Source organism: Triturus cristatus, chromosome 8 (assembly GCF_964204655.1).
Source record: "Triturus cristatus chromosome 8, aTriCri1.1, whole genome shotgun sequence".
NCBI lineage: Eukaryota > Metazoa > Chordata > Amphibia > Caudata > Salamandridae > Triturus > Triturus cristatus.
In genome coordinates this window covers 1,348,441,829-1,348,454,726 of record NC_140591.1, presented here as the reverse complement: position 1 = coordinate 1,348,454,726, position 12,898 = coordinate 1,348,441,829, and the positions used below count along the sequence as shown (strand labels likewise).

General features: G+C 43.4%; 1 protein-coding gene across 2 annotated transcripts in view; it reads right to left on the bottom strand.

Moving 5' to 3' along the window:
- NCAM2 (neural cell adhesion molecule 2) overlaps positions 1–12,898 on the bottom strand; it is a 1,313,898-nt gene that overhangs the window by 629,063 nt on the left and 671,937 nt on the right. For both annotated transcript variants that reach the window (XM_085623062.1, XM_085623061.1), the window contains exon 5: positions 7,745–7,882. In XM_085623062.1, coding sequence (XP_085479188.1) covers positions 7,745–7,882 — 138 coding nt within the window. The remainder of the gene's footprint in view (positions 1–7,744; positions 7,883–12,898) is intronic.

Here is a 12,898-nt window from a genome sequence, read left to right as displayed (position 1 = left end):
TGATTCGGTCATTAAATTGGTTTTTATTAGCTGTATCAATTCCTGAGAGAATAGTTCTCATTGGCCTAGGGAGGATAGGCGTATTCCTTCCTTCCAGGGGATCATTGTGCTGTGCTGCTGATTTATTACGCAGATCCCAAGGATTACCGGGTTGCTACATAATTTCTTGTATTTTAAAAATAATATAGCATTTATGACATTGCTAGTAGGAAAGCTCCACTTTGGTATTTGTTGTGCTGCCAGTGGAGAGGACTTTGTGTCCCAGGAGACCACCCCAGGAGGCATGAACGCAAGACCGAGGAAAAAGGTGGCCACAGCCCTTTTGGCACTACAACGCCTGTTGTGGGCTCCTGCTGTGCGTGACATGGACAGGCGGCAACCGGGTGATGCCCGAGCCAAGGGCAAGCTCGTCTTTGCCTGTCATCAGCCAAAAGAAGCTGGGCTGGGTCCCCCCTTTCAATATTTGTTTTGAGGACCCAGTGTCCGCCTCAGCACATCATAGAATCCCATCTACTTCAAATGCTGGTGTGCCCCTGTTGCTTTTATTATGTGGAAACATAAAAAGCTACCTGCTCTTCTGTTTCAATCGATAGTATGCTTGAATGGGTTGTTGAAAATGAACTAACAGAATGTAGGCTCTCCCTTGAACAGGGGGCTTTGTAAACCTCTTGTCCCGAACCTCGTGCTGCAAATTGTGGTATCTTATCTGAGGAACAGGGTATTCACTCAACGAATCCCATTTGTTCTGATAATAGCCTTGAGACAGTAAATCATGAGCCCCCTGTAATTACATCTGGTAACTCCCTAATGCCACAACAGTTACCTATGCTAATGGTTAAGAGGAAAAGGCAACTAGGAAAGAATGTGGGTGGTAAGAGGAAACAGTCCTCCTCTGGAAAAGTTCTTAAAAATCAATTGCTTTCCTGGATATTGCTGCCGACTCCATCTTCGACACAGGCTGGTGAATGACAGGTTAAACATTTTAAACCCACAGAACCTTTGCCTCTTGAAGCAATGTGTGAGAAGTTTGATAGCGTTTTGGAGGATAAACTGAAACTGGTGATGGATCGCCCAACTAAACTTGAAAGCCTCTTGAACACTGCCTTAAAAAAAATTCTACTGGATCACTAAAAGCCCAAAGGGAGTAGTTTGCTCAAAAGTGGTCAGTCAACTTTGGTTTATACTGCCTGCGTAGACCAACAAGCTGGCCCCAGTAATCCTCCATTGCCATTTGAGGGCATTCTAAGGACAACTTACAATATTGTACCCCGGGGCATAGCTACAGTTTAGCCTGGTGCTTGCTCTGAGTCTGTAATGTGCCCTCCGGCTGTGCGCACCACTGCATTGACTTCTGAAAGGCAGTTGTTATTTGCTCCATGCTCTGATAGTTTGAGTATTCCCTCTGCTGCTGTTTGCCCTTATATTTTAATCTTAGCCGGGGTTACCCCACTAAGGACTGGTCAGTGAGAATCGTTTGATAAGCTAGGGAACAAGGCCACTTGTAAGCATAAGCATTTTAACGCTTGAGGCCCAAACAAAATAATAATCGCTAGGAGGGTGGGTTGGCTAGGCCAGTCTAGGAAAAATATTGCAGGGGATTGTGTTGTTATAGATTTTCTTAAACCTGTATGTGTACATAATATTCTGAACACTAAGGAGCTCTTTTATACAGAAACAACAAAGGTTGTCGCCCTCCCACTTCATTTTTTTTACTGGACACCTGTCTCTTCCCCAGGTCTAAAACCTCACTGTATGAATGCTACAGGCCATGTTAGATGTTTTAATATGTTTTCCGCATTAGGGGGCTCATTACGATGGCCATCATTGCGGTGGTTGGGACCGCCCGCCACTAATTCGGCGGTCCCACCACACATATTACGATGCACCCGCCAAGATGGTGGGCGCATCCCGGGTCCTTAACATTGCGGACGGTGCTGCTGGATGCAGCACAGTTTGCGATGTCAAAATGGCATGCACTGCATTTTCCTGCACTGTGTGACAGGTACCTGCCACACAGTGCAGGGAAATGTACTCCGCCAGTGCAGCAACCCCCCACAAACAAGGGGGGCCCGCAACAGGCCCCCAAACCCAAACCCTGCCAGCCTTGCCATGGCAGCATCGTCGCCATGGAAAGGGCATTTTTTTACCCACATCCTAATTTGGTGGACAGTGCCTGCTAGGCACCGCCACCATTTTAGGCGCCCTGCACCGTACCGATTGTCTTTGGCGGTATAGCAGCAGACGGACTTTGCGTCTGACACGGTACCCACCGCCATTTTAATTGGGCAGTGGGTAAAACGCTTAGTGATGGCGTAAGGACTGCCACCGCCCGGCTGGCGGTGGCGGTCCTTCCACCATCCTAATGACTCCCCTAAGTGATTTAGAGACAGAGCTTACACTCAGTCAACCTTCATACTATTGAAATTCCCCTAGAATAAATCATGTTTCTAACATTCTTGATGACCCTGACCCCGAAGCCGGCTGTATGCCTCTCTAATACATCTAACCTCTGCTGATTTGGGGTCTTATGGGAAGATCCCGCTTATTTCTTAGAGTGCAAGTGGTTTAGTCGCAAAACTAGTTCACTCAGACTGGTGTGAGTACATAGATCAGTTTGATGTTGGTTTATTTCAGGAGATATGGTCCCTTCAAACTCAGTTTCATGCAGGCTGTGTCAATTTCTCAAAGGATGCTGTCACAGTAGGAAGGGGAAGGCCTTCTGGGGACTTTATAATTTGGGCAAGAACAACGGTGAAAGTTATATTGAGAGAGGTTGAGGTGGCCTCCCCAGACCTTTTGTGTGTAAGCCTTCAGATCCTCCAGAGGGAACCATATTTTAAATAAAATGTGTACTGCAGATCATGCTGATCGGAGGGGAGCAATAGAGATCCAATTGCTCTTGAACAGCTGATTACTCAGCTGTCCTTTTAGCCACCTAATGTTAGGACAATCATGGGGGGGTGACTTTAATTGTCTTTTTGAGCCATTGAGCTTTGAAATGTCATCCATAATGGCTGAAGAAAATGTTTTTTGGCTAGTTCCAGACCCTTGAGATCCCATCAATTAGGAAATGTACTGAACAATTAAAAAGCTATGCTCTTATCTTAAATCAGAGACTGAGATCATACAATGGCAGAACTAGTTCTGACTGGTCAGGGGCCCACACGTTTAATCACCCTATTTCAACGAGTAAAATGTATTATATTCTCATGGATATCAAGCTATGACCATATCTTGAGGATATGCGCATATGGCACACCATGATAGTGATGACAACGCACTGGTCCTTAAGCTCAATTTAAAATTAAAGAATCAGACTCTTTATGCCAGGGAGTCAATGGATAGGAGATTGAGGATCACTAGTAATAGGTGTAGGGTCAAATGGTGAAACGCTGAGACTTCGCAAGATGCCATAAGTCAAATTGTTTTACCTGCTGGTAGAAGGGATGGAGGGGATTGTTGGCCTTCGTTTGGCAGGGAGCCTGCAAAGATCACTAGGTGCAATAGCTGGGACCTATGTAGGGTTGTTTGGAAAATTAAGGAATTTTTTTTAATTGAAAGTAGGCACTCAATTGAGAGGAAGCACCCATCGACCTGGTATAATAAACTCTGCATGGATTCCAAGACTAATCTGGTCAAAGCAATTAAAAAGCAAGATAGGGCTTTGATTCATGCAGGCAGGCATGCTCACAAAAAGGTCCTTATGACCGCCAAAAATGCATGGACAAGGGATAGATAGAAGTACTTTTTCAATGCTGCTAATTGCAAAGATCATCACACATTTTGGAATATAATATCTTCTGGCTGTAGGGAAGGGGTTGGGCCAGTGAAAGTTAATATTTCAGCGAGTAATTGGGTAACTCACTACTCAGGTTTGTATGTGCAAAAGGGAGTATCAAACTCTGCAGTTAATGATTCCACATGCCCAGTGACCTATGGAAATGTGAGGAGGCAAGCTGTTCTGAAGTGTTCACCCAGGGGGTATACTTAATGAGCAAGGAATCTCAGGCCAGGAAATGTGCTTAGGCATATAGAGTATTTTACCCAGCAAAGAGCCTGGCTTAGACAAAATTCCTGGGGATGTATTCGATAGGGAGGCAGATATTTGGGGTTCTTGTCTATCACCATTTTTTACAGCCTTTTTGAAAGGGGACCCCGTGCATCCTACTTGGGCTGAAATTGTTATACACAAGAAAGGCCCTTGTGATGTACCCGACAATTATAGACCCATAAGTTTGATCGACAGCTCATAAAAGCTGCTCTGCAGGGTCATACTTACCCTACTAAAAGAATGAATAGATAGGAATTATATTCTATCACCCATTTAGGTGGGCTTTAGGAAGACAACCAGCATGATTGAGCAGGTGTTCCGGCTCCTGATGTGGTACTAGAAGGGGGTCACATTTGGGGGTGGTCACTTGTATGTCATATTTGTTGACCTTCGTTCCACATTTGATTTAGTCCTTAGGCCAGATTTGTGGTGGGTTCTTCAAGACCGAGGGGTACTAAGTTATCTACTCAATATTATCCTGAGGCTCCATATGAATAATTACGCACTAGTGAGGTACTGTCAGGCTGGTGAGCTCACTGAGCCATTCTTTGTAAATAGGGGGTAAGGCAGGACTGTGCACTTGCCCAAATGCTTTTCTCTTGCTTTATAAAACGTCTTATGGATTTTTTGGGGAAGAATGATGAAAATGCTCCTAGGTTGGCACACATTAGGGTCCCTGCCCTCATGTTTGCAGATGATACCCTTTTTACTGTCCAAATCTCCCATGGGTCTACAAAAGCTCTTGGGCCATTTTGAATATTTTTGCAAGGTTCGGGGCCTTAAAATCGACGTACGTAAAACAAAGTACATGATCCTAAACCCGGGACACTTGACCAGAGCAAATTAAGTCTTAGCATGAACTTCCCTAGAAAGGGTACACATCTTTACATATTTGGGCATCACATTAACTGAACGTTTAGGGTGGCAGGCAGAGGTTATCCAGCATAGGCTTAAGTTAGAACCAGCTGCGGTGGTATAATAAAGATGGCACGCAAAGTGCAATTCATCCTGTCCACACAGCCTTTTAAGTAGTTTTATTGCAAAACTTGTGGATGTCATCCTTATGGTGCAGAGCTCTGGGGTCACCTGGAGACATTTTTGCTTGGGTTAGTGAAAAACCGGTTCATTTGACAACTGGTAGGCATTCCGATAAATATGCCTTCCCTTACTCTCAGACTTGACGTCAGGTTGAGAGCTCTTTCATATAAAATTGGTGTGCACCCTATCCTGTACTGGAGGAGGATCTGGGTTACCCCAGAGCTCTAACAATATTGGGCGGGTTTAGCAGATATATTCGGTTGCATGGGCTCCCATAAAAAACCCTTGTTTAAGTATGTAAAAAACACTCTGAGAGAAATTGGGCTTACCTTTATGTTAAAATTTATAATTTTACATCTGAATCACCAAGCAGTCTGCAGTAATTTGGGGACTGAAAGGGAACTAGTATTTGTTTTACAAATCCTCAAGGCACAATGGTGATTACTCATCCCTAGGAATTTGCAGACGAGGACAATCCACTCAGACCCAGTATTATGATGTGCTTTGCAGAAAAAGTAACAAATGATCCTCAGGCTCAATGCTAGTGTTACAAACCAGGCAGCTGGCCAATGTTTCTGAATGGTTGGACCACTTTTCAGTGTGAGTGATCAAAAGTAGGATGCCCAGCCTGAATTTAACATAAAGTGCTCAAGTGCTTGCTCGTTTGATCTAGTCTAAAAATCTTTATATCTAAAATCAGATTTTAATCCTAAAAATGCATTTATTATGCTCTTGCTCCTCTCAGAAATCTGAGTGGCCAAAATACGAAGCCTTTTAATATTTGTTTGGTTATCTGAAGAGATTCTGATGAGTTTCTCACAGAAATCTGTTAGGCCTATTCTTACGCACCACATTTTAACACAAGAAACTCAGGATAATTTGCAAGTTTCTGGTCTGTAAATTATATCTTGGGGAGCTAATCTATAAGGCAATAGCTTTGAGTGACCCATACCCATATCCAGAATGAGTGACCCAGTATTTGGGCAGACACTGCTGGGTTGAAATTCTGTAGGTCTGACAAATTACGTACAATTACAAATTTTCTGTCAATAATGAGGACTAATAGATTTTATTGTTTAACACACTAAAAGCTGCATGTCCCAGTAATTATTGGGCATTTCCACCAAGACATTTTGGAAGGTCTTATTTGAGGAAAGGTATTGGAGAAAGCTTCGGGAGTGCAGCGCAAGCTACAACCTCCTAATTGCGATATGTCTGGTAACATATTGCAATTGACCAGGCCACTTATAAAAAAGGCCTGCATGTTTCTACTCTATATTGACTTGTCATGATCCCACACTTGACAGATAACATCACAAGTATACTGATGACATTATATATGAACTTACCATTATTATATTGAATAAACCTTAAAATAAACAATATTATACATGTGATTGGATATGTGTTGTTAATAAATGATATTCTGAAATCATGAACAGTTCATGTGTGGAGTGAGTTGTGCTTTTCCTAGCATAGGCATGAGTTTTGGTTTTCTCAGCTACTAATGCTCACTAAGTTTTTTGTTTTTGTTAGTAACTACAAATGCACTTTAACTGTATTTTTAAGGAGATTGCAGAGTTTTTTTAGTATGGTGATGTCATATAACCCGAGGAAACCATACCTTAAAATGACCAACTTTTTCCAGTTTATTTATGTATTAATGATAGACGTTATATCCTTTCATGTGTCGAACCTCACTGTGCACAACCTATAATCATTTCAAGCTACACAGCCTCCAGTGTACCTAAGCTCCAGTTCACATAGTCAGTGACCAGGCCCTACACCAAGCCTCCCAGAAACACAATTCTGGCTGTTCATGGGCTTAGGCCAGCTCCTGCACCAAATCTGCTATGTCTTCAGCCCCTGCTGCTTGTAGCATTTGGTTGGGCACATTAGCGATGGTCAAGTGGCCTGGCTTTTCTAGCAGTCCATTCAGCCAGCAGTGATTACCCTTTGAACATGCACTGCAGGCCCTTGGTATAGCATCTGGCCTTGAGACATAACTGGAATGCAAAGGGCTTACTGTGTATGGGTTTTTCAAAGAATACCTTCAGTGCGATTTTTTTGGGGGTTTATTGTTTTTCATTTGTGGGTATTTGCAAAAAAGAATATCCAGTTTTTCTCATGATTAACATATCTAACCACAGAAGTGTTGATCTGGAAACTTGAATTTAGATCCACAAATACAGCAACAAAAATAATTTACAATGGTGTACACATTTTATCTTGTTTGTTGGTTTTTGGAGCTATGGTTTACAGAGCTAGAGATAGATAGATAGATAGATAGATAGATAGATAGATAGATAGATAGATAGATAGATAGATAGATAGATAGATAGATAGATAGATAGATAGATAGATAGATAGATAGATAGATAGATAGATAGATAGATAGATAGATAGATAGATAGATAGATATTCATTTATATACAATAACCTACTACTACTTTGTCTCTACTTAGAATGTTAAAAAGCTCTTTGGGATTGGGTATAGACAGGGTAGAACAATGTTAATATGTAAAGATGGCAAGAAATATGTTTTACAAATTGAAATTTATATTCAGAGATGTGATTAATACATTTTTTGATTTCCTGACAAATACCTTAACATTTTCATAAAGCACCTGTTTCAACTTAGATATTACTACTTACCATTGACAACAATAATGATATCCCGAAAGTCAATTTCCCCTCTTGCTTCCACTCGACCTTCACATCTGTATACACCTTCATCATTCTTACTGATGTTCAAAATCTGGAGATTGTTGTTTGCTAGCATTGCAAATCGACCTATAAACACAAATGTGATAATGAAAATAATGAAACAGATAAAATACCATGTTTCACATTACATTTTCATCATGTCTCTAAAGCCACATCCAACTCAATAGTATCACTGAATAAACATGGAATCAAGGCAATTCCCTTTTCCTACTCCTCTAAATCTTTCTAGCTTCTGTTCCCTGTAAGAAATAGGGTTATTATTTGGGAGAGGGGGTGAAAACCCTGCTCAAAAAACAATCCTTCTGAGGGTGAACCACAAAGGTCTCTAAGTTAACCGGTTCTTAACCCTCTGGTCACTTGGCACAAAAGCAGTCAGGCTTAACTGAGAGGCACTGTGTAAAGTATATATGCAGCCTCAAACAGGAATAAAGTGACAAAAACAAAACAAAAAGAACCTCAAACCAAAGAAAGTATTCATGATTAAAATGACACCAAAATGAATTCAATCCGATCAGTAGTACCAGAGTTAAGATTTTTGAAGGTATTCAGTGAAATCTAGCACTATTTGCGGGTTTCTGGTGCCGTAGTTCGCGGAATTTTTCTGTTTCTACCGTGCGCGTACGCTACGCGCACTCCGCGATTTTTCGTAAAAAAATTAAAATACATTTTTGCCCTTGGGGGTCCTTCTGGACCCCCTGACCAAGGCTAGGGGGTCAGGAACTGTCCAGCCTGCCCCCTTTTCACGTTATTCACCTTTGTTTTTCACCCCCTCAGACTGCGAGAGACAAAATGGCGGCCGACACTTCCTAGTTTCGACCGATTCGAATGTTTACTAAGATCTAAAAACCAATCAGAATCGCGCTGCCGTGCGCGTACGGTAAGCTTACGGTACGCGCTCGGAGCGCGCCTATAGATATATATATTGATTTAAATGCTATTTTCTCAGGAAATACTGAACAGATTTACACCAGACCTGCAAAAGGCACATCCATGACCTGAGGACTACCTCTCTGCCAAATTTCAAGTAATTCTGTTCAGCCGTTCGGGCTGCAGCTTGGACTAAATGTCCTATGGAAAAATGCATGGGGAAAACGCGTTTTGGGACCCCCCTTTTTCTCAGCCCCCGCTTGACGAATCCCCCCGAGACTTTCAGGGAAGGAGCGGAGTGGAGCGCCCCACCTATTTTGAAAATTTCGCGAGGATTCGTCAATCGGCGCCAAAGTTATTCAAAATAGAATGTTGCGGATTTCCTATGGAAACACGGTCCTAACTATAACTATCTACTGGCGACCGCCAGTAGATAATATATGTTCAGCGTTCGAGTGCAGCTCATTCCTGGGGCGTGGCAAACGAGCATTAATTTTTGGCGGCGGCCCGCCGTCGAGTTGCACCACCCCGCGAAGAGAGGGGGCCACGCGGCAGGATGTATACCGAGCCGGTTATGTGGAGCGTTGATCTGGGATAAAGGCAGACGCTGTTGGTGGTGGCCCATTGGCGGGCTTGAAAAGGACAGAAATTAGTGCACCATCAGCGGTTTGATTATTGGGACTACGACATCCATGATGCCTTGGGAAATTTGGCCCGCCCATCTGGGGGCGTATCATTGGGCATTAAGAGATGCAAACCCGAGCACGCATTTACAATCACGATTGCCTCTGAGGAAGAAGGATAATACTTCGAAACGCGTCAGGCTCATCGCGTTGTAGCTGTCAGATTTGAACTACCAGCATCATTCTGCCTGTACTCTTGATTAAAGGCTTGCCACCTTGTTCAGCGTTCGAGTGCAGCTCATTCCTGAGGCGTGGCAAACGAGCATTCATTTTTGGCGGCGGCCCGCCGTCGAGTTGCACCACCCCGCGAAGAGAGGGGGCCACGCGGCAGGATGTATACCGAGCCGGTTATGTGGAGCGTTGATCTGGGATTAAGGCAGACGCTGTTGGTGGTGGCCCATTGGCGGGCTTGAAAAGGACAGAAATTAGTGCACCATCAGCGGTTTGATTATTGGGACTACGACATCCATGATGCCTTGGGAAATTTGGCCCGCCCATCTGGGGGCGTATCATTGGGCATTAAGAGATGCAGACCCGAGCACGCATTTACAATCACGATTGCCTCTGAGGAAGAAGGATAATACTTCGAAACGCATCAGGCTCATCGCGTTGTAGCTGTCAGATTTGAACTACCAGCATCATTCTGCCTGTACTCTTGATTAAAGGCTTGCCACCTTGTTCAGCGTTCGAGTGCAGCTCATTCCTGGGGCGTGGCAAACGAGCATTCATTTTTGGCGGCGGCCCGCCGTCGAGTTGCACCACCCCGCGAAGAGAGGGGGCCACGCGGCAGGATGTATACCGAGCCGGTTATGTGGAGCGTTGATCTGGGATTAAGGCAGACGCTGTTGGTGGTGGCCCATTGGCGGGCTTGAAAAGGACAGAAATTAGTGCAGCATCAGCGGTTTGATTATTGGGACTACGACATCCATGATGCCTTGGGAAATTTGGCCCGCCCATCTGGGGGCGTATCATTGGGCTTTAAGAGATGCGGACCCGAGCACGCATTTACAATCACGATTGCCTCTGAGGAAGAAAGATAATACTTCGAAACGCGTCAGGCTCATCGCGTTGTAGCTGTCAGATTTGAACTACCAGCATCATTCTGCCTGTACTCTTGATTAAAGGCTTGCCACCTTGTTCAGCGTTCGAGTGCAGCTCATTCCTGGGGGCGTGGCAAACGAGCATTCATATAAATATATATATATATATTCATTTTTTATATTTGTAATTTTCTTTAAATGTTATTACATTATAATTGAAATCAAAATGATTAGTTCAATAATAGGTTTTTAACTAGATACATTTAAATAAACAAATGCTAATATAGTTGTGTGTTTAACTTTTTAAAAATCAGTTTCATGTTAGATGTGTTTAAATAAATATTAACTAAAATGCATTTTTACTATATTCATGTTATTATATCATATATTTATTATTTACTATTTAAGTGTACATATATTTAAAAAAACGATATTTTATACAGGTATTTTAGTGAAAACAATATTTTTCTCAAAAGTTGCCATTTTCCTGCCCTAAACTATTTGGTGCATCCTAGGTCACATGTGTGGGTGCATTTGGCAGTTGGACTTCACTTATTCCTCCCAGATAGTCAGACAATATAGGGATTAGGTGCGCTAAATGAGCCATCAACTGCCAGGATGAGGGGGGCCCACTTTCAAATGAATGGGTCATGCTCTGCCTTGACACAAATGACTAGTCTCCCCCTGCATTGTTTGTGCAGTCAGCTTAGTGCCAGGGCAGTGAAAGCAGGAAACTTCAACCACTCCAAAGGGAATTGTCTAGAAACATCTCTTACTTCAAAGAAGGCAGGATGTATAACAAGTAGACTCTTAGACCCACTTAGATGCCTGCTGCTGTGGCCTGCTGTACACTCCACAATACTGCTTTGCTGCACTTGATAGGACTGTTTTTTTCTGATTGGAGACTGCCCTGAACGCTCTGAACCTACCCTGCTACTTGAATCCTCTTTGCTTACTTGAACCCAGGACTGCCAGAGTGACTCCAATAGCTAGTTGGTTGGCCCCTGATCATGTACAGAAAAGGCTCCAACAAACTTGAACACATGCCTGGGCCCAGCTTCAGTGAATCCTGACCCACCGAGTTGTGCCCCTCCAGTCCAGAACCATTGGCTTGTGGTTTTAAAGGACCCCAGACAGCAAAAATCCAAAACTTGGGACTTGGACAATTTTTGGCTTAAAACGGCTCTGAGAACCAAGAGAAGACCAAGACCAGCTTGCCCATCTATCCACCCAAGTTGCATCGCCAATCAGTTGACCTTCATGGCAGCTCCCACTATGTCCTTCTCCGCATCTCCAAATCCTGTCCAGTGATCCATCGGAAAAGGGGTATTTGGCCCTACTGGAACTTGTGTCAACTACACCCTCCAGGTTTGTACCACTGGAATTTCTGAACTTCCAAAAAAGACCCTATGATGAGTTTGGCACAGCGGCTTTGCCAAACCTGAGCATGGCCGTATTATGAGTTGTAAAAGTACAACTTGTAATGCAGTCTGTGCTCCTTTGGCCTTTCCCATGGCGGTTCTTTGAAACTGGAACTGGGAGGAATACAGACAGGGGGCATTTGTTGTGCCCCAATAAATGTATCCCCATGGCGGAGGAACATGGGGCCCCCTTTGTTACTTTACCACCTGCCTTTTAAAAGCAGGGCTCTACCATGAAAAGGCAGGTGGTCCAGGACTCAAAATAGTCTGAGCGGGACTGCGTCAGTCCCTGCTCAGCATTATGCATTATGCATTGTGGCGCAGTCGACAATCCACCACGAATATGACTTACAAAGTCGTAATCAGCAAAATGGCGAAATGGTCGACCGCCACTCCTGAGCCACCACTAGACAGTTGGGCTTCGTAATCAGGCCCTAAGTCCAAACGCACAAATATTTACTGCAAAGTCATCCAGCGGCTTTCCAACGATGACACTTCCTTCTCGGATTGCGCCTGTAGCCTTGCCCCACTGAGCTTTACCTCCCCAGAAAGTGTTTTCATGAAATTTGATTTAAGTCTGAAGGTAAGCACTAGCCAGGTCAATTCTACTTTTTGTATCTCACTCGTCCTGCCATATATTTCGGCTTTGACTGGATCTCGCACGACTAGATGTCTGTGGTTGGCGCATTGATCTTTTAAGCTTTAGATGTTACTTAAAACTTTCTTAAGTCCAGCTCTACTGATTGGATGTTTGTTGTTTTGGTGTCAAATAATGTATAACAATTTACTCTATTTGTCTACATTTGTTTGGGATTTTCTTGTGGTATATTTTCACTGTATCACTGTTTATGTGCTGCAGAAAAAGTTTGCATCTAAGTTAAGCCTAATTGCTGTTCTGCCATGCTACCAGAGGGTTAAGCAATGGTTAATTTAGTGACTTTTGTGATTCACCCGATAGGTATTGGGGCTGTGGCTTGAACAGGAATCACCTCCATGCAACCAGCGACCCGATTCCCACACGTACTAAACACATACAGAAAAAGAAATACATTTCTTTTCATCATTTTTTTT